The sequence below is a fragment of the Chelon labrosus genome (genome assembly GCF_963514085.1).
Source record: "Chelon labrosus genome assembly, chromosome: 3".
Classification (NCBI taxonomy): domain Eukaryota; kingdom Metazoa; phylum Chordata; class Actinopteri; order Mugiliformes; family Mugilidae; genus Chelon; species Chelon labrosus.
In genome coordinates, this window is record NC_140339.1 from 8,839,570 (window position 1) to 8,863,758 (window position 24,189).

The 24,189-nt window shown below is 44.0% G+C and overlaps 1 protein-coding gene across 1 annotated transcript in view; it reads right to left on the reverse strand.

Annotated features, from left to right (window-relative positions):
* fbn1 (fibrillin 1) overlaps positions 1-24,189 on the reverse strand; it is a 52,574-nt gene that overhangs the window by 23,291 nt on the left and 5,094 nt on the right. Inside the window, exons 6-28 of the mRNA XM_084541243.1 lie at positions 23,602-23,697; positions 15,468-15,665; positions 14,396-14,521; positions 12,908-13,033; positions 11,659-11,811; positions 11,348-11,533; positions 10,623-10,769; positions 10,416-10,535; positions 10,202-10,327; positions 9,113-9,235; positions 8,034-8,156; positions 7,160-7,312; positions 6,604-6,657; positions 6,342-6,467; positions 6,130-6,255; positions 5,889-6,008; positions 4,287-4,424; positions 4,147-4,197; positions 3,931-4,056; positions 3,624-3,851; positions 3,414-3,539; positions 2,366-2,494; positions 1,223-1,348 (exon numbers count right to left, since the gene is read on the reverse strand). Of these exons, the coding sequence (XP_084397369.1) occupies positions 1,223-1,348; positions 2,366-2,494; positions 3,414-3,539; positions 3,624-3,851; positions 3,931-4,056; positions 4,147-4,197; positions 4,287-4,424; positions 5,889-6,008; positions 6,130-6,255; positions 6,342-6,467; positions 6,604-6,657; positions 7,160-7,312; positions 8,034-8,156; positions 9,113-9,235; positions 10,202-10,327; positions 10,416-10,535; positions 10,623-10,769; positions 11,348-11,533; positions 11,659-11,811; positions 12,908-13,033; positions 14,396-14,521; positions 15,468-15,665; positions 23,602-23,697 (3,027 nt within the window). The remainder of the gene's footprint in view (positions 1-1,222; positions 1,349-2,365; positions 2,495-3,413; positions 3,540-3,623; positions 3,852-3,930; positions 4,057-4,146; positions 4,198-4,286; positions 4,425-5,888; positions 6,009-6,129; positions 6,256-6,341; positions 6,468-6,603; positions 6,658-7,159; positions 7,313-8,033; positions 8,157-9,112; positions 9,236-10,201; positions 10,328-10,415; positions 10,536-10,622; positions 10,770-11,347; positions 11,534-11,658; positions 11,812-12,907; positions 13,034-14,395; positions 14,522-15,467; positions 15,666-23,601; positions 23,698-24,189) is intronic.

The following is a 24,189-nucleotide window of genomic DNA, read 5'->3' on the forward strand; positions in this document are numbered from 1 at the left end:
CGCTTATTTACCTGTAATTTGCTACTGCTAGTTTTTTACAGCATGGCTGAATATTTTTCCGATTCTGAGGTTGTGGACGAGCCACAGCAGTAGCAAATTACAGGTAAACAAGCCGACCGTCGCTGGTGCACGCAGCGCTGGTGCACGCAGCGCTCAGAGACGACATCATCCAGGTCAGAAGACATCATCTGGGGTCTGTAGATTGACCTACAAACAGGTAACTCAACGGGGAATAGCACTAGCGTATCATAACAAAATATTGGTGAAATGAACGAGTTTCGCGGCAGATAATGCGTTATTTAGAGGCTGCGTTTCAGTGCCCCAGTCACTCCCACTACATGGATATACACTGATCTAAATATCTCCCGAAGGAATACAAATTACACAAAAGTTATATGGGTGAGTATACGACCGTATTTTATGCCAGAAATAAGGTCCAGGTTGTAAAAACCAGTAGTTCCCCTTTAAGTGGTAAACAAATGTAAACATGTAATTAGACCATTAGAACATAAGCGCTGATTCAGACACTTGTCAACATACACATTATCACATTAGAGAACATTAGGACACTTCTTCGTGGTACCTAATAAAGCAGTTACGCTCAGCGTTCATGCAGAGGTGGACCTTGCAGACCACATTTGACCCCGATTTGACCTGAGAATGTTTCCTTGATCTTCGCTGATTGGCTGAGTGAAAACCACATGCTTCTAAACCTCACTGAGAGGCACCGGGATGCTATTTAAAATGTGCGTTTAAGTTACCAAATATGGTTGCAACCATAAAAACTGATTACAGGGTGATGCTTCAGCTCACCTGGGTGAGCAGGTGGCCCATAAACTGTGGTTGTCGCTCTCACAACTGTGGCACAACAAGTTTAATTCCAGCCTTTTAATCCAATGCAGGCACAATGGACCCCGGAACACTATTAATTACTCAAATGTTCTTTCAGTTTTATTTTTTTTCCATTTTAGCGCACAAGCATCAACACACTAGCCGTTATCAGATGGGATTCCCCCACTCCCACTCCACCCAGCGTCCGAGTCAGCCCACACACAGAGGCAGATGGAGAGGGATGAGCCAAAGATCCCTTGCCATTCTAACTCTCTGTGCTCTGTGACAACATCTCCACTTACTAATCTACACTAGAGAAGAGTATCCTGCCACAAAGACTAAAAGACGGGGGAGAGAAACAAGATCGAGGAAAAGAGAACTCGTCGCTCACCTAGACAGGCCGACCCATCGGGTGCTATCTCGTGTCCATCGGGGCACACGCACTCGAAGCTGCCCTCCGTGTTCACACAGTCGCCTCCACGGCAGAGCAGAGGGTTTCTCTCACATTCGTCGATGTCTGGCGGTGGAAGAACACACATGTTCAGGACACACATAGAAACAAATGCAGACAAATGAAACCTACTTATTTAAAGTATAACTCCATGATGCAAGAATATAAGCTGGAGAAGAACCAAGACTGCACTATAACAAAACTAAAATAACCATATTCATTTTTAACTTATTGGTAATTTGGGTTAGCTTGCAAAACCAGTCAGTACCAACAGATTGTGATGCCAAACCCTGCAGACATTATTTTTAGTTTCAGATCCTTGTTTTTTTTTATTTTTTCGCCAATTTTGGTCTAATTGCAGCTTAAGGCCAACAAAAGTATGAAGACTCTCTGTTCTGAGTGTTTGATTTCTCCCAAGAATTTAATCAAACGGAGTGGAAGGGGGACCAGCACAGAAATTGAGCTTTGAGTATTTTCACAGATGGTAGAACATTAGGACTTGAGGCTGTGTATAAAAAAAAATGTTGGATAGCTCATTGTGTGTGTCCCCTGCATGCTGGTTATAGAGGATAAATGTTTTTTAGGCCAGTTTTTGCAAAGCGATTGTGATGACACTAGGTCCATTCAACACCCAAAGGGGTTTAAATTAAGTCAGTTTAACTTTCTTGTCTATATACAAATACACACAAATTGTAAATTACACATTACATCATCGGCGTAAACAATGGGCTCCAGGTCTGGCACGGCAGCTTAGCACCTCATCCAGAGTTTATGGCCGAAGAGGGAGCGTAAAGGAGAAGGCTGGGTGGTGATTGTGCAGCAGGCCTTCCCTTTACTCCTAGACCCTAGACTGGCTGCCGCACCTCCCTGCTCTTGGTTGCCGCCGCTTTAACGGGGTGTACAAAACAGTTGTTGAGGAGATTCCTGAATCTCTGCCTCATTCCCTAACAATCTAAATGATTTCATACGAAGCAGCGCTGTCTCTGCATGTTACTGGGCCGAATCATCGGAGGCTGCAGAGGTCATTCAACGTACGCGTATTTATTGCGTGCAGGTGTTGCTGTGTGAGGATCCATAACTCACCCATGCAGTTCTTCATCATCATGAAGCCACTCTCGTAACCTTTGAAGCACTCGCACTCAAAATCTCCCGGGGTGTTGACACACGTGCCCTGTCCACATAGATCTGGAGAGATGTGGCACTCGTCGATGTCTACCAGGAAGGAATGCAACGGCAAGTTAGACTTAAGGCAAGACTGCACCAATCACAACAGAGAGAGTCTTTATTGAAAAATAAATAAATAAATCTGAAGATAAGTGCTGTGCAAACAAAAGATAAAAGTCAAAAATATTAAACTAAAGGTTACTACATGAAAGAACGACCGTAAAACGTGATTAAGAGGTGAGTCTGAGGATGATTTAAGAAGCTTCAGCTCTTCAAGCAGATTCTTCTAAAGTCTCAAGGCCTGATCCCTTCATCTCACTCATCCGAGGTTAAAAGGTCCCAGATATCATTAAATTACTAGAAGCCTGTAAATTATTACAGAATAAAGAACTGGCGCTGGGATTTAAAGCTAAAGTGATGTGTGCACATTTCAGCAGAGCACTAATGTAGCTAACCAGTCTACGGGGACCAGCTCCAACAAGTCCGAAGCAGCCAAACTCCCATTAGACTGAATGAGCTGAATGTAGGCAACGGCTCCACGCCTCTTCACTGTAATTAGTGTTGGCAGAGGGATTCAGAAATGGGGGGACTGATGAAGAGTGGCTAGACTGTGCAGAGACACAGCGGAGCTCCAGCATTGTTGTAGCTGATGTTGAGCAAACATTCCTGTCAAAAATAGAAGCTAAATTTGTGTCAGCTGCAAGGTCATCTGGAAAATTTGATCTTCATATTCCTGAATAATGGTAGTCAGTGAAGTGGCCATTGTACAGTTTATTAAGTGTTCCTTGTTGCACTCAGAATCATTGCATATGTTCATTATATTCTCATCTGTCACCTTCTTGTTTATATATTTTATAGTAAAATATATCCATCACTATTTCCCAGAGCTATAAGTGGTCAAAGGCCCCCCAAATAATAAATAAATGATTAAATATTTGGTGATTAATTCCTTTGTCGACTAACTCACCAGTGCAGTTCCTCTCATCAGAGTCCAGAGCATAGCCGTTATCACAGCGACAACGGAAGCTGCCAATGGTGTTTCTGCACCTCCCGTTGGAGCACAGGGTGTTAATCATTCTGCATTCATTTATATCTAAGGCACAGAGCAGAGGGATAAAGACAGGTCAGAGAGCACTGATGAAACAACAGCTGTGGAGGCCGCGAGCCGGTGCAATACCTTTAAGGAAGGGTCGGCCATTGAGGAAGTCACCCCTGTGTGAGAAGCCCGGGCCTCGAGGACAAAGCTGTGTGTACAGCGGAGTTCCCCTTTCCGGACATTCGTCGCATTCAGGGCCCCAGGCCACGCCGACTGAGCAGCAGCAGGCATCCACGCGGTGCTTCCCTGGGACGGGAGCCCCACAGCGCTCATCCTCATGGGTGAGGTAACAGTGCTCCGTACGCAGGTCTGAAAGCCACAGACATCAACATATATTTAATATAACTACATGAAGTGGTGTGAACTATTAAAACATTAGAGCACTTACCAATGCACATCCTGCCGCTGACGTCCACGGTCATCCCAGGGGGGCACTGGCAGAAAAAGGAACCAGGTGTGTTGACGCACTTCCCATTGATGCACACTCCCGGAAACACTTGACACTCATCCACATCTGACGCACAAAATGACATAGCATCAATCTCTCAATACATTCAAAAAACAATGAAAGTCTGACTTTTCAGATCCACACAGCAGCCCTCACCTTCACAGACGTTTCCTTTGACTCTGGCAAAGCCTTTACCACAAATTGGATCTGAAATAGGAGGACACAAAATAAACTGCCAGTCTAAGCAGTTATCAGGTAAAATGAAAAAAATAATAACTAATGACCGATTTGATTACCTTTTTCACATTTGGCGCACGGGCTGTTCCAGGCTTCTCCCAGTGTGGCGCAGCAGTGGGACTTCAGAGTCGCCCCGTTGATGTTGACCTCACAGCGATTGTTAACTATTTTCAGCCAGCAGGTGCTCTTTGTTGTCTCTAAAATGGAATGAGACGTAATGACATGTGGCCGGTTAGCGCATGTAATTCAACGGCACGTTCTGTATATAATTCTTACATCTTACATCCAAACAGCCTCCATCACTGTCTGGCTAACGAGGAGTCGACTTCCTCGTGATTTCACTGGGCTTCATATCTCAGTTTCTTCAAAGTAAGAGCTAACTTTATTTAAATGCTCCAAATTTTAGTTTTGTCAAAAAATTAATGGTTGCATTACTGCTACAACAGTTTTAACTTAGCTAGCTTTTGGCCTTAACCTTTTAAAAAATTTGTTTTGTCGACATGATATAAAAATCACTGGACTGTTCTTTGAACCTAACATGAAAAAGTAGAGAAAATGCTCATTTTTTAAAATAAAGTTGATCTATTTTTATTATTTAATACTATTAACTAATGAATAAATCCATTATGATTAATGAATAAATGCCATTAGGCCAAATATATCCATTGATCAGAGCAGAAACAGAGGCCTCAGCAGCTTCTCCAGTTTTAAATTACATCCACACACTCACTCTGGCCATTACAGGCCCTAGTCATGTGAGTTTCAGGTGGGCACCACACTCAGATGTTCCAAATAAAAACCCTAACTCTAACTCCCCACCAGTCGTTTAGCACGGAAGAAGCTACTTGGATGATGGTGAAACATCTTCAAGAAACCCAACCAGTCCAGTTGCTTTTGTTTCATGTCAGTGCTCCTTCATCCCTATTACTGCACCTTATTTATCCTTGTACAGTATATAGTTTTAATTTACTTCTGTCTCCATTTCTTGTGCATTATTATTATCATTATTATTTTAACTATCTTACACCTATTTTTCTTTCAACTATTGGTTTTCAAGTGTGTTTTTTTTTATGTGCAAGTGAGCTACTTGTCAGGTAGGGTTGCGAGGTAAGGGGGTTTATGACCCAGATGCAGGACTTAGAGGGCTGAGGCAGGAGTAGGCGAAAAAGGTTTTTAATAAAAAAAAAAAAAGGCGCTGCAGACGAGGCAGGATATCCAAAAAAAACTAAAACCAAAACACTATGAAAACACGAACAAGACATGAAAAACTATGACGAGGAAAGACATGAACGAGGCAAAGAAACAGTACGACACGACCAGGAACAAAGGGGAAGGCAGGGCGAACAGAGGGATGACGAGACACAGGTTAAACAAATCAAGACATAACACAAGAAGAAAGCAATGACCTAATTAAATGGAAAAACACAGGGAGTAACACATAACAGGAAATCAATCAATAAAGAGAAACTAAGAAACTACTCAAACCATGACAGAAAACCATACCACTACTGTGGACCAATAAAGTCTAAAGCCAAGTCTAAGATTTGCTTTTTGGTAATATCCTATTATTACTGGATGACTGAGAACCATCGCAGACATATGGGTTTGAATAAACTCATATGTCAACGATGTCAAATACAAGCAGCGCGATGCTCACTTACCTATACACTCCAGCCCGGTGCTGTCCAGCGAACTGCCCATTGAACACAAACACACAAAGGACCCTTGGCTGTTCACGCAATCTCCATTAACACAGGGACTGGAGTCACACTCATTCACATCTGTGGGGAACAAATCATAAACATCAGATTATTGGTATTTTTTTCTCCTCGAACTGACCATCCTAGACACAGCAAACACTGAGACGAGATGCTGAACAAACAGAGTGAATGCGTCTCTGACCCTCGCAGACGTCCGTCTCGGGATCGAAGCGGTATCCTTTGGGACACTGGCAGGTGAAGCTCCCTGGAGTGTTTCTGCACAGACCGTTTTCACACAGCAGTCTGTTCATGAGACACTCATCGATATCTGAGGAACAGCAGAGACAGAGAGAGACTTTTAATTTCAAGGCAGGATGTAGACTCTTGCAGGGTTTTACGGAGCAGTTCGCCCACCGATGCAGTTCTTGCCCGTCAGGTCCACCTCAAAGCCTTCGTTGCAGGTGCATTTGTACGTCCTCAGCATGTTCTCGCACACTCCATTCTGGCAGATGTCCGGGTCGAGGGCACACTCGTTAATATCTGAGAAGGTAGAGAATAACCAGTTGATCATGAGAGCACAGAAAGCCTCATGGCAATAACTTCAACTGACTGGTTTGGTTTATTTATGTGGTTTTAAAACCAGAAAAACACATTCAGAGGAGCTTGCGTTCATTACCTCTTCCGTCGCCGGTTATGCCGGTGCCACTGGGGCACAGGGCCAGGAACTCAGCTGCAACAAAAACACACAAACACCATGGTTTGGTCGATAAAAGGAGAAAAAGCGGCATTTGAGAAAATATCACCTTTGCCAAAAATCTAAGAAATCTCAAAGTGAGACATTTAATACCATGTCATTACATGTACATGCTTTCTCATTTAGCCTAAATGTATATAAAACCGTCTCTTAATGTGGTGCAGCTCTGGCGTCTTTTGATATAGAAACTTTAATTGGCAGGACTAATGAGAAGTGACTGGATGACGTTTGTGTTTTTCTGCATGAATGCATGTGTCAGTGATTCCTGACAGTGGGCGTCTCCGCCGAACAACTCAAAGTCACGAGCGCCGTTCTGCCTTTTATGAAATCCAAGCTGGAGACACGGTGTTTGGTCTGGTCCTCCTGACTTTGACAGGTATGTTTCACATTAACCGCAGGCTTTGTGTGTCTGTGTGTGTCAAGCAGTGGGAGGTGGCTCAATATGTGTTAAGGGTGGAGTGATTTCAATATGCCTTACGAGAGCTTTGCGGTGGGCAGGGTTGGCAGGGCTCTCCGTAGGCGTACTCTGTGCTGGCGCAGCAGCACTCCGACTTGGTCACAGCTCCAAATAAAGGCCTAACGCACTGCCCTCGCTTGTAGCCGCCATAACACGAACTGCGCATATGTGTGTCTGCATCGGACAAAAACAAAGACAAGCGCGAGCGTGTGAGAAACAGAGATGAGGGAAGAGATCGCTGCAGGCAGACCAAAAGAGAGAGAGAGAGAGTTAGAAAGGGAGGCAAGACTCAGCAACTCCAGTAAACAACAACACTGGCAAAACAATTGGTCGTTCTCTCTTCATTACATCCAGGGATTTGAGGCATTCCCCTGCACTGATATCATCCTGACAAATACTCACCCAGACTGAACAACAGCATTTCAACACGTCCCACACAATACGTGAAAAAAATGTCATTTGGGGAAATGCTGGAATGTCGAAAATAGAGGCATAAACAAATCTGCTCTCAGTGTGCCACTCCGGGAGACTGCAGCACTAGGAGGCAGCGAAACATTCGTCAATACTGATCCAACACATGTTTGTTAATGACATGAGATTAGAAGAGATTAAGAGGACGAGACTCTGATGACGTTTATAAAGATGCGATCAATTAATCGTTCAACATTTGCGTCTTGTTGTGTCACACATCTAAGTATATGTGACCTCTCTAAAAGTCTGAGGATGTGCTTGCAAGAAACTATCAGTTGTACCGAAGCCAACTCAAAGAACATGTTGGAGAAAGACACTGCAATGACTAGTGTTTGTGTTGCCTTCAGTAACTCCTGGAGCAAAACGTATATGGGTCTCTATCTACCTTGACATAAAGAAGGACTTTTGGAGACAATTCACTCACCTACACAGACCCGTCCGTCCAGGCCCACGGCCATTCCAGCCATACACTCACAGCGGAAGGATCCCTCCGTGTTGACGCAGTGGCCGTTCATGCACATGCCTTGAGTCTCGCACTCATCGATGTCTGGAAACAGCAAAATCAGAAGAATCGGTTAAAGTGACACCTCCTGTTAAAGCAGTTTGTTTTGAATCTAGTCCCCAGGTTCACTGAATCAGCTCACTGACAAAACGCATTCGAAACTGTTGCACAATTTACGACCCCCAACCACAAAACTTTCCTCCCCTTCCTCTTTATCTCCTCATTGTATTAGAGTTATGAGTGTTAACAATGATGTGGCGTTCACACATATCTCTGCGCTTATGTATATGTGTCTGCGTTCTGTTTGGGTGTGTTGGGGGACAGGCAGACTCCAGAGAGGAGATGATGAGGCCCCCGGGGCCCCTTTTAGACTACACATTTCATTAACGACTGCATACATCAGCACCCACACCCTGCTCTCCTGTTTATTCTCTTATGACTTAACCAGGTCAGTGTCTCCGAGGTCAAATGTCTGCATCTGAAGCCACGTGCAACGAAGCGGCTGCAGCTTTAAGATAAGACTGTTCTTTATGGGGCATTTGTTGGCTGGTAAACATTTAGTGTAAGTATATTCACTTACACTTAGAGCACATCTAATGTTAATCACAGTATCTGAGAGCATGCTGTCAGATACTGTAATGAACCTTACATTGTCTGACAGCTTCTGTAGAATACCGTTTTGTCTCCTTTCTCTTTGTACCAGGCAAGTTTAGGGAGGGCTGTCTGCTAGAATCTCAAAATAGGCGGACCCCAGCTATCCACATGTCCAGCTGGCCTGCCAGGAGGCTAAGGGATTTTTCCAAGGCTTTTAGGGGGATTTTTTGCCCCGTCTGCTAAGACTCACATAACTACTAATGTGCCAGGGAAGTAGTCACCTTCCAAGCCAGCTGAAAACGCAGGTCAAAAGAATAACGGTCTCAAAGTCGTTGTCCCTCCGCTGACATAGCCAGCTACCAGAGAGATGAGAATTTGAACATCTGTGAGCTTTCTGACAAACATACCTACACACATGCGTCCACTGGTGTCAAGCAGGAAGCCGGGTTTACAGATGCATTTGAAGCTGCCGTCTTCATTGATACACAGTCCATTGAGGCACATGTTCCTGATCAGACACTCGTCCTGGTCTGTGGATGAACAGAAATTATTAGATTGGGAGCAATGCATTTGAAAGCTGCAACTGTATGTCCTCAAATAACTGGTCAAGTTGTTTTCTATCCAGACCCACTCAAATCTATGTAGTGGAGACTTCCAAGGAATTTAATAAAAGTTTTGGGATGTTGCATTGATCCTAACCTTCACCCATCAAATTCTAATCGTTTCATCTTTGAGTCCAAGCGGATGCTTGTGCCAAATCTGAGGAAATTCCCTCAAGGAGTTCCAGAGATATTGCTTTCATGATTTGAATTAATGCATGGCCAAAACCTGTGTCTTTTGAGGCTGCAGTGACCTCGACCTTTGACACTTGAACGCTAAATTCTGTCCATCCTTGAGGCCAAGTGAACATTTCTGCCAAATTTGAAGAAATTCCCTCAAGTCGTTCCCCAGATATTGCAAACAGGAATCAAGAAAATTACTTGATTATTTTTTGACCGCAAAGTTTTTAACATTTTATTGAGTCCATCTAGCTGGTACTATTATGAAATGTATATATTTTATAATGCTGTTAGCTGTGGACTTGTAGTTAGAGAAGAAGCTTTGGGACCTTGAGGTTTCTGGTTCAAATCCACTCTATGGCTGAGGGGCACCTAAAAACCCACAAACTGCTCCTTGGGCGCCTTGCATTGTGACCCACTGCTTCAGATGAGCTCAGTTGGATGGGTTAAATGCAGAGAAGAATTTGCTTTTATGTGTGCATGCAGTATATACATGCCCAGTGAAGCTGGTTTGATATTTTGCAGTTAATGATCTAAAACACATAAAACCACAATAATTGAAAATCCTGCTTATTGTGGTGCATACTTCCAACAGGCACTGGTACAGTATTAAATCTCCACCCCCAACAGATCCATTAAACATAAACATTACACAAAGAAAGCTACTCTTTAAATGTGCATCAGCTCTATAAATGCAGATGTCAGAACTTAACAGACCTTGACAGTTTTTGCCATCGAGTGAAATTTCAAATCCAGCATTGCAGACACAGTGGAAGCTGCCTTCAGTGTTCACACAGCGGCCGTTGTTGCAGATACGACCATTGGCCACACACTCGTCCAGATCTGGCAGAAATAAATGGATAGCAGAATCAAGATATAAATACTCTCAGCTTGTGTGTTTAATGTGGGTGTAAGTGTGTATATGTGTGACCTCGGCACTCTGTCCTGGTTGCGGTGGACTGGAATCCAGCAGGACACTGACAGATGTAAGACCCGGGGGTGTTCACACACTCGCCATGTGCACAGGGGCCTTTCTCACATTCATCATCGTCTGAAGAGCAAACACAAATCTCAAAAAAAAACTTCTTCAAGTGTCTTAAAGATCCAGGAAGCTTGGCTTTCACTCAGATGCACTTACCGATGCACTCTCCCCTTCCATCCAGTCTGAACCCCATGTTGCACTCACAGCGATATCCAATGCCCGGCATCGGGATACACCTGCCATTGAGGCAGAGGTTGCGGTAGGCTTGGCACATGTTGGTGATATTCTGAGTTTGGATGATGACTGGACACAAGAGAAACAACCACGCAAATATATCGTCAATACGTAAATAAAATGAAAGGAATTTCACTTTGGCATCTTTATTTCTGGGATTTGTTTGACAGAAAATGTAGATATGCTGATAAAGTTTGTACAAGCTAAGCAGGAAAAGTAACATCCCATCTGCCAGCAAAGGAAAACTTTCATTTCATAAACATGGATTATTCCATTGCCAGACCTATCTTCGCACTGCATTTGCACTGGATTAAGAATTGGCATGGTCCACTGTCATTCTGAAAAATGCTTTACTTTTTCTCAAAGCCTAGCCTTTGCAAAATAGTTCCTCGGAAAGTTTTACTACAGAAGATTTTGCTCATGGCTAATGTGTTTATATTCCCCTCTCTAAAAGTTCTCCATCATTAACATGAAGCTCCTTAGTTCAACAGTGCATGTTGTTGTTGTTTATCAAAACTGGGATTTCGATGGCAAGATTAGTGGGAGGTTCAAAGCTGTGCATCCACTAAGTGAGACCAGAACGTATGAGTTAAACGCTGTCTCATGTGCACATGTGAACTAAGCACAAGCTAAAAGCAGGGACATACCTGGTGGACGAGGCTGTACAGGTGGTTGTATTGGCCTTGGCTGGTCTGGTAGTGGACCAGGGCCCGGAAGAGGAATCACAGGTTGCCTAGGACCAGGGTAAGGAGCTGGGTAGATGTCAGGCAGGTCAGGGTTCACTGGCCCTCCGTTCCCACCAGGTATCTGAATGCACAGTTTCTGGTGCTCTTCTAAAGTAGCAAGTGTAAAATAAAAAAAATAAAATGTGACTTCAGCTTTGCGTTGAGACATGGCGTCACATTCATCATTCATAAACTGAGAAAATTCAAAGGCACGTGAAGATAAGTTACTCCACCTGTTCCACGAATGGGGCACATTTCAGGCGTGGATCCATCGGACCAGCAGCGTCCGCTGTCACAGCAGCACTGAATTTTGGTCAACAGCTGCGAGTTTTGGTTGGCGCAGCGCCCGTTCAGCACGCTAGCGTAGCAGTAGCCACCACGAGCATCTGTGGGAAACAACGCCGCATACTTTCACTCAAACTAAGCATGCTATATGGACTACGGCATATGCTGTCCGGATTTTAAACAACTTGGCCGGAGTACAACAAAAAAGTAGTTGTTGCTTCAGATTTTCCGTCGTATGGAAGATGGGAGCCACTTCCAATCGTCATCCGTTCCAATTTATGGGAACCATTCTTGCATCCTGCAGTTTCTGGCACTGTGCACCAGCATGACTCGCACTCAGGTTCTCTATTAACATAAATATATCATGTCTTGTTTCACACCCAGGCCATCAAGTGTATTCACACGGAGTAACTGACAAGCACCAGCACTGATTGCTTGGTTAACTTAGGCACGCACAGAGTTGGTTGTTAAAACAGTTCGGGCCTAAGGGGGATATAAAAGCAGTGTCACTACATGGGAAACAGACTGAAATGTTTGACGCATTAGTTTTCTGGAACGAAAAACGCAGACATTCCTTCCTCACAAACATCCTCTCCTGGGGGGGGGGGGGGTTGGTAAAGTGAGTCTGAGTTTGCATATGTTTGTGTTTGCATGCATGCACATGTGGTTATGTGCACATACGTAGATAGATCAAATGTGCGATTGTGACCCAAATTCCTCCCTGGTCTGTTTCGGGGGAAACTGTGTTGAACTGGGCAGCGTCACGTATAATCATGAGCGTGTGCGCTTATCAACCTCTTAGGATGTGGCCTGTTCAACGACAGTTTGCACGGACTTACAAACAAATGCACATTATTTCCACTTCTTCCACGTGCACGTCTGCGCTCAAGAGGATTTTACCCAGCCTTTCTCATCAAGTGCCCTTCTCAGTTTGAGGAGAATATAGCTCATTGTTGTGGAAGCAGAAACAAGCAAGTGACTACTGACCTAAATTCTACCAGCTGGAACGTTGGACAGATTTCAGTTCTTTCTGCTCTGAGTTGCAGGAATAAAGAGAGAAGGAACCAATAGGGCGGAAAAGGAAAGAGACTGAAGCAGCACGTTTTTAGATCGACTACTTTGCCCCATATTTTATCCATCCAATGCATCAGATTTTCCTTTGTAGAGGCGTGACAGCCAGTGTGACAGCAGACTCACCTATACATCTGGACCCATCCACAGAAGTGTAATATCCTTGGGGACACTTGCAGAAGTAGCTGCCAATGGTGTTAGAGCATTCACCCACACTGCAAAGACGTGGAATGTTTGAACACTCGTCCAGATCTGCAGAGAGGAGAGGAGAGGGCTGTATTGTAATCATACTCTTGCTGCAAATTAACAAGCTGCAAACTAACTCGAAACGTGAATGTCCTGGAGCACGTGTTGGCACAGACGAAGGAACTAAAGCATTGTCACAGGATATTAAATCCAGGGGGCCTCTGTAGCCGCTCTTCTGTTTGCACAGTTAACCACCAAGTGCACATCATCAGGCACAAAGTCTGTTAAGAAATACACAGTAACTTAGACCCGTTCGAAAAGTCTTTTATACAGTCCAGAAGTTTTCCGGCAATTATTTCTGGGCATAAAATAGCACATATTTTACGCTGCAACCGAGCGCCAGAAAATCTTGCTCAGTCTGTTTCACCAGAGTTTAACTCGGTCTGGAAATTGTCACATTCATGTCATAATGAGCCGATATATTTCACAGGCTAGCCGTGGGCCTTCATTCGTGGGAGAGCAGAAGTGATGCAGAGAGAAGGTTTTTATTAAAGATTTACGTTTTAGTCTCAGCTGCCAAGAAAGTAAGAAGCAATTATGATCTAATTGTTCTTAAGTCAGTCAGAAGCTGATAATCAGGATCCCCAGCTTAGAGAAAAGTGTCCTTTCAGAATTACATGGCAACATAATCTGTTCTTTGACTTGGGTGCATTGACATATTTGGCAGAGAAGCTGGTTTCAATCAAGACTATTTAACCTTTGCTAAACAGCAGCCATGTTGGCTACAAGTGACAGTAACACTAAACGCCAAACTACTCATATTCATTTAGCTAAAACAAGAAAATGAAGCACTGTGGAGAGGAGTCATTGGTCATAAAAGTGTAATTTGTATTATAGATCAAATTTACTTATGTTAGCTTACATTAGCCGTAATAAAGTACTTACCATGCCAGACCACATAAAGTTGTAACAGCACAAGCCCTCAACAGATTCAGTGAACAAGCTCATGAATTCAGCTTTTCATTTGTAAGGGAAACAGGTTATTTCTTCAGTAGTTGGACAGTCTCTCTTTAACTCACATATCAGAGGAAAAAAACACTTAATTTCACATCAGCGTTCCCTTCAAACCTCACCATTAAATGTTACACCGAATTACAGAAAGAAAGCCGAGCGCTGCTTTGGTTTAATTAAACTTATTTCAAGGGAAGGGCAGAATGTGGCTTATGTGTGGTCTTTCCCCACAACGTAATAATTAGAAAACCAAGACTGAGGTGAAGTTAACCACATCCAAACAGACGTCGCTCTTAATTCTCTTAAATTTTGGGAAACCTTTAAAATATTTTTTCAGTCTACTCTGTCATTCAAGCACAAACACTGAAAGTCGGACATGTTTCACAGGATGGCTGCAGCGCTCAGCGTCGCTCTTACCTTCACATTTCTGCGAGACCTCGTTGAATTTGTGCCCAGCTGGACATTTACATTCAAATGATCCCACTGTGTTGATGCAGTTTCCTCCTTGACAGAGGCCAGGGATGGCCTGGCACTCGTCCACATCTGCACATACAGAGCATAGAATTAATACACGCACATGAACAGTCAGATTACTTTAATGTGCAAAACAAGGCAAATTATGCTAAGACAAGAAATTAAAGTACACACACACACATGCACACACTGGCTAAGATTAACACACAACTCTGCACACGCTGATGCGAATGGAACGAAACTGGGCCTGTTTAAAGAGTCTGGCTTCAACAGATCAACAGAGTGACAAGGGAAAAGAGGGAGAGGAATGTCTCCTGCAGGAGGAACAGAAACTAAAGCCAAGCTGGCCAAGGTAAAGACGGTAGTGTTGCAGTGTCTAACGTACGCAAAGATACGTTTTCAAACTGTGATGTCATTCGAGAGAAAATCACCCGGTTTGTCAGGGTTTGAAATGTGTCACTTTGTGCGTTATGCTGACGACTAAATTAAATTCATTTAATGAATTTGACAGATTTAAACGCAGGGCTCAGGCTGGAAACCCGCAGGTGGCTGTGACCTGATGCCGTCTCCAAGTACTCCATGTTCCTCTGGGCCTTGGCTCAGGTCCGCCTCCCCTGCAGAGGTTCTGATGTTGTTGGGTCTGGAGCAGGCAGACACGGGGCCGTCTTACCAGAAATGAGCTCTCCCACGTGGCACTGCCACTGACCCGTGTTACTGACTCTGACAGTCCCACCACAGCGGGTGTCTGCAGGCATTCCATACACATGTGGGAGGCACTGCCACCCACCCCAATTTAACCCAATTAGAACTAATCCTCTGGAGAGGGGATGGTGGGTACAGATGAGGGGATGACGGAGGGAGAGGGGTGAAAACAGACAAGATTGGAGAAGGAGTTAAAATAGGCAAAAAGATAGAATCAGTTTATTCATAGAGCAAAAGGGGAGGGAAAGTGACAGAGAAAAACAAAGATACAAAAACAGAAAAAGAGACAGACATGCTGAGGAACAGACTTTACCTTGGCACGCCCCGGTGCGGTGGTTTGGTATGAACCCTCGTCGGCAGGGGTGAGGCTGGGCTGGGCACATCTCGCAGGGGTGACCCCACGCCCGCCCTACAGTGGCGCAGCACAAGGTCTTTGTGCACACAATGCCTGTGAGCTGGCCTTGACACATCTGGTTGTTCACCGAGGCGAAGCACGGCCCAGCGCGGTAGTCTGCGGAGGCAAGCGGTTCGTTAGTGAATAAAAGAAAGCTGAATGACATCTGCAGCACATTTACATTATACAGTCTGGGATGAAAGAGCTGCAGAGAGGACAGTAACACCCCATAAAGAATGCATTGTCTGCTCCCGGCATTTTAATCGTTCTGGCTCTCAGGTGTGTGAAGAAGAAAAAAAGCAGTGATAGGAAAAGGGTCTGGTAAAACTTTTATGTGGGCGGCTGTGGAAAGAATTGGACACGAGCAAGGACACCCAGACAATGAAAAACCAATCAGCTGCACATATATTATACTCTACGATAATATACTTTTTAGTTGCATTTTATTGCGTGTGTTTGCTGCTCAGTATTATTTTTACAGGATCAAGAGAATAGGTCATCCCTAAGGCCCAGGGCGTGTCAATGGAGCCAGAGTAGGTGATTTCCACACTGGCTACAGCAGCCTAGAATTAAACCTAAACAGCTTATAATCGTTCTGAGAGTGTGAAGAAAGTCCCTCCATCAAATCAAGATTCTTCTTCGCTCCTCCCCTTCAATCCGATTCAAACCTCAGCCCCTTGAACCTACTGCTTGCACGCATCCGTCCCCTCACTTCATTTCTCTCCAAACACCACTCCTTAGTTAAAATCGTTCAATCTTATCAGGTGAAGGTCTGGATGTTGAAACAGAGATAGGGACGGGGAGAAAGAGAGAGAGAGAGAGGGAGAGAGAGAAAATCGCATCACTCCCAAAAGAATCTGGACGCGATCCAGCGGCAAAAATCATTTCCACATTTCACAGCAGACAACAGACAGCGAGAGGAAAGAGGGAGACCGGTTCCAACAGCGCAGTCGTTTAAAACAAACGAGACATTGTGCGTTTCCCGTGTGGACCGGGGCCCAGCCCAGGCCCGTCACGTGCACCACAGCCTCCACCGTCTCTCTGCCTCTGGCTCCAGCGCTGTATGAAACAGAACTGGGTCATCTCTCTTTCTCTTTCTCACTCCCTCCTGCTCGGACTCCAGTGGAGAACAAATGCTTTTGATTCTTTGTCTATTTCTCTTTCCAACATGTGGAAGAAAATGACTGCATACATTTATTCAAGTGCAGCTTCAAGTACTTTGTTTACTTAAATATTTCCTTCTTTTGCAACTTCTGTGCCACAACATTCCAGAAAAAGGTTAAAAAACACCGATCAGCCACAAGATTAAAACCAGGAGAAGTAAATAACATTGACCATCTTGTGACAACACAATGTTCTGCTGGGAAACTTTTGAACCTGGCATTCATGTAGATGTTACTTAGACATGTACCACCCACCTAGACCAGACCAGACCAGGCACCCCCACCCCATAGCAATGACACTCCAGCAGGATACAGACTGACACAGGCACACACACAAAAAACGGTTTAGGAACAACTTAAAAAAAAAAAGAAATGAAAAACAGCACAAGGTGTTGACCTAGCCTCCAAATTCACTAGATCCCAAACTGATCAAGTATCTGTGGGATGATCCACAGAGGCCCCTCCCCTCAACCCATAGGACCCAAAGGCCCCCACTTTTGTTGCCAGACACCACAGGACACCCTCAGAAGGCCCATGTCCATTCTCTGATGAGTCACAACTGTTTTGGAGGCACAAGGGAGACCTACACAATATTAGTAAGGTGGTCATAATCTTATGACTGATTGGTGTAAAGTTACTGCTTGTTACTTGTTGATACATTGAGGTCAAATTATACTTAGCATAATTACAACAAAACAAATGTCTGTCACAGTACCCTCTGGACCAGCTACAGCATTTAAGGACTCACTCAACAATGCGGGAAATAGGGTTATTCACCTTCTCACCACGAATTACATGAGGAAAATTGATGCCACTCTGGTGACTGCACAGTAAATGAAGCCAAACTCTAGTTGCCAATCAAGTAGCACACAGCAGCATGAAGACTAAAAACAGTCAGCCTGCTTCTCACCGAATCTCAGTTTGTCCTAAATAGTCCTGCACACCCTGTAAAACTGCAACCTGCTGTCTTCACACTTCATTTTACTGCTGCTAATTAGTCCGCTTTAAAGGTGCAGGTAGGTAGATTTTGTCATCTTGGGACAGGCGCAGGAAGTCTCCTGTTTCTGGCTCCAGCCTCATGTTTAACAGTCAGAAAGGAGACACTGACGACTGAATGGCTAAAGGAAGGAGGAAGACCCACCCTTTAGGGCTGCTTGATCCCCTCTTAACAGGTTTCATGGCATGGAGAGCAGAGATTGGTCAGCAGATTTGAGGTGTCTGGAAGTGGAACGCGGCACTAGCTCAAGAGCTATAACATGTGCCCGTGGTTTTAAACCAATTCTGTACTTTAGCGATAACAACTAAAAAGAGGCCGGTGCCCATTTGTGCCATGCTGCTGCATTTTGAACCAGCTGCAGGAGAGATAAGGCAGACTGAATCCTACAAACAGTGAACTGCAACAATTGGGGCGAGAACAAAGAAAAGCAATCTCCAGATCTTTAACAGACAGGGAATGGTTTTAATTTTGCTAGTGATCAAGGATGAAAGAAACAGACGAGAGCGGTATCATTCTTCTTATCAAAACATGTATTCATGAATGTCATACTTTAGATTTTGATGAAATATTTTGAATCCCTAATGGAGTGCTACTTGATCTCCCATATTTCCATTTTTCCTGTATGAATAGATTCTAAAGGTCAGGTCTGCACTGACTGGTCAGCTGTGTTCAAAGTACTAGCGACGAATTTTTACAAGCATGGCCAGCTGCAATGTCAGCAAGTCGTCACCCACTCAAAAGAAAACTGATGAAACAAACAAACATATGATTGGTTGATGCGTCAACGCGTGATAAAAACAGTTGAAGGCAACTCAACTTTGATATGATTGAGCGCAGCATTACGATTGAGCTGGGAGCCAAAGCCGACAGTGGTGCAGGTAAAAAGAAAGCATTTCATTGGACGCAACTTTAGTGTATGCCCATGAGTGCAGGACGAGTCATCACTATTTTTTACACTGTTTTCCAGGAAATTACAATTACTCTAAAATACTATTAAAGGGAAATTACCGTTTTTTACAACCTGGACCTTATTTCTGGCATAAAATACAATCGTTTGGTATGATCATTTGGAGTCGTTCAGAAGATATTTAGATCCAGCGGAGCGCCGCGTTTATCCCTATAGTGGGAGTGACTGGGGCACCGAAACGCAGCCTCTAAATAACTCGTTCATTTCACCAATATTTTCTTATGATACGCTAGTGCTATTCCCCATCGAGTCAAGAGTTAACTGTTATCGTCATCTGGGGTCTGTAGATTGACCTACTAACCTCTGACCTGGATGATGTCATCTCTGAGCGCCGGCTTGTTTACCTGTAATTTGCTACTGCTAGTTTTTTGCAACATGGCTGAATATTTTTCCGATTCTGAGGTTGTGGACGACGACTTTGTTTATGATGGACGTCCTCACCGTTTTGAGCCAAAGTATACGGATGAGGAGCTCGTTGAAAGGAGGATGCGGAGGCAGAGAGAGGAACAGCTGGCCAAAGAACAACAAACCGCTGCACGTCCGCAAATAGATAACAGGTAACTCCGGACTCAACAAGGAATAGCACTAGCGTACGATAACAAAATATTGGTGAAATGAACAAGTTTCGTCGCAGATAATGATTTATTTAGAGGCTGCGTTTTGGTGCCCCAGTCACTCCCACTATAAGGAGATACACTGCGCTCTGCTGGATCTAAATATTTTCCAAACGACTCCAAATGACACCAAAGTTATATGGGTGAGTAAACGATCGTATTTAATGCCAGAAATAAGGTCCAGGTTGTAAAAAACAGTAATTACCCTTTAGGAATAACCACAAAATTACTTATCATACTTGGGCCAGATTTAGGTGTATAGGTGGCGTATAGTGCAAGACATGTCATGTTAAAAGATCAAATCTGATTTCACAGGCAATTTAAGGCAACAGAACAATCTTCTGTGTCTACTTAAAGCTTCATGATGTGCCTTACCTACAACAACAAAGCAACATGTTGTGTACAGCACGAGCAATTACAGGAGCAATGGCAAAGTTTAACATGGCGCCACCATAATCTTGAAGAACTCTTCATCAGATTAAGGTTTATGTCTTATTACTGTCATGCCACGCATAAATCTTCTAACATAATACCTGGTCATTACAGATTTTAGCAGAGGAGCATTCAAACACAAAGCATGAAATAGAATAAATACAAGCACGGCACTTAGAACAGTCAGCTGAGGGAAACAGGGAGAGGCAGACAGCTGTAGAGTGAAAATGGTGTCATTTCATCCGTCATCTCACTGTTTCTCTGTGAACTGCATACATCTGGGGGATCCACCCATGTCCTGTACATCTGGGAGTAATCGCACGTGTTCACACACACACACACACACAAATTAACTCAAACACACACACACACACACACACACACACACACACACACACACACACACACACACACACGGAGCCTCCGCCGATGTCCCAGCCCCTCATCCCCAGTCTAGCCAGCAATGACCTCAAAAACACTAAAACCTGCAAAAATGTTGCTCTTGTTTTTGCTTCTACATCTGGAGTTCCTGATTCAGGATGATGAAAATTTGGGAGTGGAGAGCTGGTGTTGTCCCTTATTAGGAATTAAAGCTTTGTGTCAAGGTGCAGTTACGTTTATAGCACAATAGAAATGCTGGCCAGTGAGTTTATGCACAACAACAATCTCAGTGTGAACGGGCGGGAAGTCCGCTGGGAAGTGGGTCAGAAGAGTTTCCTGGATTAACTCCAAAATGTTTGTACACACACACACACATCGAATTTGTCCACCTCTTTCTCAATTTTCCCATGACGATGGTGGTCCCTAGATACACCTTACATGCATTTAACACTTAATAATTTGAATGCATGTGTCTGTGTATAAACATGTTTGTGCGATTTGGGTGTGTTTCCACGCATGTGTTATTGGGTCCTTTATCTGGGTGGGGTCTTCCCTAATGGCCCGTCAGCAGATTTCTCCATCCTCCCAGGACACACAAGCTGAGCGCACACTTAACACACACACACACACATACACTTGGATGTCTATCTACTGAGGTTTGTGCTGGAATATAACAGAGCCTGATAGGGGAAAGTCTGGGAGGCATTAATAGACAAGAGAGCCCCTCAGCTGACTGACTAACTTCCCTGTTGTGCTCCGGCTGTTGACTTTTTGACTGCACAACTCACGTGTTTAGGGCCAGTCTTTCCCCACCATCCCAAGTCCGCTCAGTGGCGTCATACCATAAGCTCGACTTTACTGCCCCGCAGCTAAATGACTCGGAAGCAGGAGCACAGAGCGCCACATGCAATCAGCAGTGGAGTATGGCTGGATCTCATCAATTCCCCCATTGCAAGCCAAATCACATTTGCAACCAACAAAGAACACGTTGATGTACCAGGCTACATTTCCGCTGCAGTCAGCTGTGTCACCACAAGTCAGCAGATCACCAGTCACTTTGGCAGCTCAAAGTTTCTCAGCCCTGGAGTAGTGATGTCTTCATGTTGAGCCCCGGTAGCCCCAGTATATTTCCACATCCCAGAAAAATCTTTGACTCCCAAGTGCAGCTACTTCCCCCTTGGTCAAATCACATGTCAGTGGAAAACTCGTGTTCTAGCTAATGTGATAAGATCGAGCCATAACGGGGAAAGGTTCTGTAAATTGCATTAAGAACCGTGTGGGGTGCGTGCACACATGTACTTTACGCATGTGCTTGTGTTTATGTGAGAGCACAATGTATTCTCCCTTGGGAGGCGATGGATCCCAGCCAAGGAAATTCCAGTGAAAGTAACTTAACCCAAAACGCCACCGTATCCATCGGCCCACATTCTCTCCCTCTCTTGATGTAACCAAAATCCAAGATAAGGGGCCAAAAAAACTGATGCATTTAGTGGACTCAAAAAGCAGGTTAGTGATCAATCTGTTGAGTACTCTTTGGATTAAAAAGTCACTCAAATATAGTGGTAATATTTAGTCAATGAAATGGCAACAGTAGCTGACAAAGAGCAAGAACTTTCTTAATTTTTATTTGGTGAAGGGACCAAATCCTGTCTTCTCAGACTTTTTATACTATATATACATTTTCCATCCGTCCATTATCTTTTAGTGCTTGCTCTTAGAGGGTTGTGAGGGGGCTGGAGCCTAGCCCAGCTGACATTGGGCAAGAGGTGGGGTATATTCTGCACAAGTGGCCAGTCTATTACAGGGTTAACACCATTATCGATACCATGTATGAGTACTTCTGACTTGGGTACTCGGTAATACGAACTTGACAAGTTTGAGTCTGTCTGTGAAGGTTCTCAGTCATCCAGGTCATGATATATCCAAAAAAGGTTTAAGAAAGGAAACTGGACTTGTAGAGTTTTTTGAGAAGACGTTTAATCATTCATTCAAGTAGCTTCTTCAGTTCGGAACGTTAAAAAAGTCCAGTTGCCTTTTATAAACCTTTTTTGGATAAGTTTGAGTCTGAAACACAGACTCTGGAGGATGGGAAGATGGAGGACATTCATTCTGTAATGTGGAACGGCATTGTACTTGAAGATGCAGGGGAAATGCACTCTGGGATCCCTGGCTGTCCCAAGTCCACACAAGTTTCCTTCCGGTGCGTCTTCAATAAAACCGGGCAAGGGCAAGAACAGATGCAAGGATTCAGACCATACTTGGCCAGATGCATACTTTTGACTGGAACGATAGCGAGTGATGCCGTCCACAAGAACACCTACAGCCACTGGTAGCACTATAAAACCACACCATGCATCTTAAATTGTATGACCTCAGCACAATACACTGGGTTTAACAGGAATGAATAGAGATAGGTGGTGGTATCCAAGCAGCTGTTCACAGACACACACACACAACAAAAAACATGCCTGTTTCACTCAAACAAAGTCGCATATTGCCAGAGGAGACAAGACAATTCACGAAGCAGCTGACAGTGAGTCGTCAATTTGCATTCTCTTCACCTTACACGGCAAAATCAAAGTCTTAAAACCAGATGTGTTCATGTGGTTTCATATTTCTTTCAGAAAGTTTCTGAGATTCCTGAAAAGTACACATATCTAGGGGATGATATGTTCTGAAAAAAAAAGCTTAATCTGAATTCCACAACGGTCTCGCAAACCTTCTGGCCAAACCTCAACAGGAAAAGCATAAAGAGACCAAAGTCACAACACGTAGCAGTGTGCTTCAGCAGATAAGGCCTGGTGCTAAAACGTCAGGGAGCCAGATAATTCTTAATACTTGCAAATAACCCAGAGGACAAATCCTCGACCGGACCCAATTGACGGGCCTCTAAAGCATGGCCTCGTTAAAAGGGATGTTACTAATTAAGATCTCTGCTTCCAATCCAAATATTAGTTTTACTAGGTCAACACTTTGACCTTTAAAGGTCACTACAGACACAACTCAAAACACACACACGCACGCCTGCATGCGTGGACATTTGACTTAAACACAGCGCAGACTACCCGCTGTTTGCGTGTGCTTGTATACTTTGGAGGCTTTCTCATATGTGCCAGAGAGCAACCACAGGAGGTTGGGAGGTCTCCGGTTAACAAACAGCACACATTTACAAAGACGTTACATTCCCCAGAGCGCCATTTCTGAGCAGATGTGGAAAATAATGGTCACCTCTTAGCTCAAACTTGACATGCAAATAATCCACAACGAACCACATTCCTGGTGCCGGTGGCATGACTAAGCAGGAATTGTCTTGAGTAACACACACACACACAAAATAAATAAATAATAAATAAAAACAACCGCCATTCAGCATCGAGTCACGTTTTTTTACAAAATAGGTTGAAAAGGTTGGGAACGTCTTTCGGTAGCAGTGAGCAGAGACAGCGTGAAGTGAGACGAGAGAAAGAAACGCTGAGTGCTGCAGTGTGGCGCTTATTACCTCTCTCGCACTGAGCCCCGGTGAATCCGTAGGTGCACACACATCTGTTGGGAGCCACGCACCTTCCTCCGTTTAGACAGCCATTCTCACAAACCGCTGGAGACGAGAAAGAGGAATAAATAAACAATGACAACACATCGGCAGACAGTACTGTGAACAACAAATCATTTAGAAATTAATTTCTTAGACCAGCCACGGAAAAGCTAAAGTTTGGACACGTTAACTTCTTTAATTTCAGGTAAAACTGAAAGTGAAAATGGTGTTTCAGTAGAAAAGTGCACATACAACTAGTTCATCTCCATCTTGTTCATATTTTCTTCCAAATAAGGTTGGCTAACTTCAGACCTTTGGGATATCTGATCATCTGGCTGATACATTTTATTCCCCTCAAGGGAGGCTGTTTCTTTCTTTTACTTTTTTTTGTTTTTTTAGAAATGTTGATTTATTATTACCAATGGGAAGGTTAATCAAAAATAACTAACTAAAAGATTAATGAGGCTGTTCGGGGCTTTGAGCTAAATGCTAATGCTAGCGTGGCAAGCAGTTATGTTAAACGGTCCTTAAACGGTCACCTCTTGTGGTATTCAC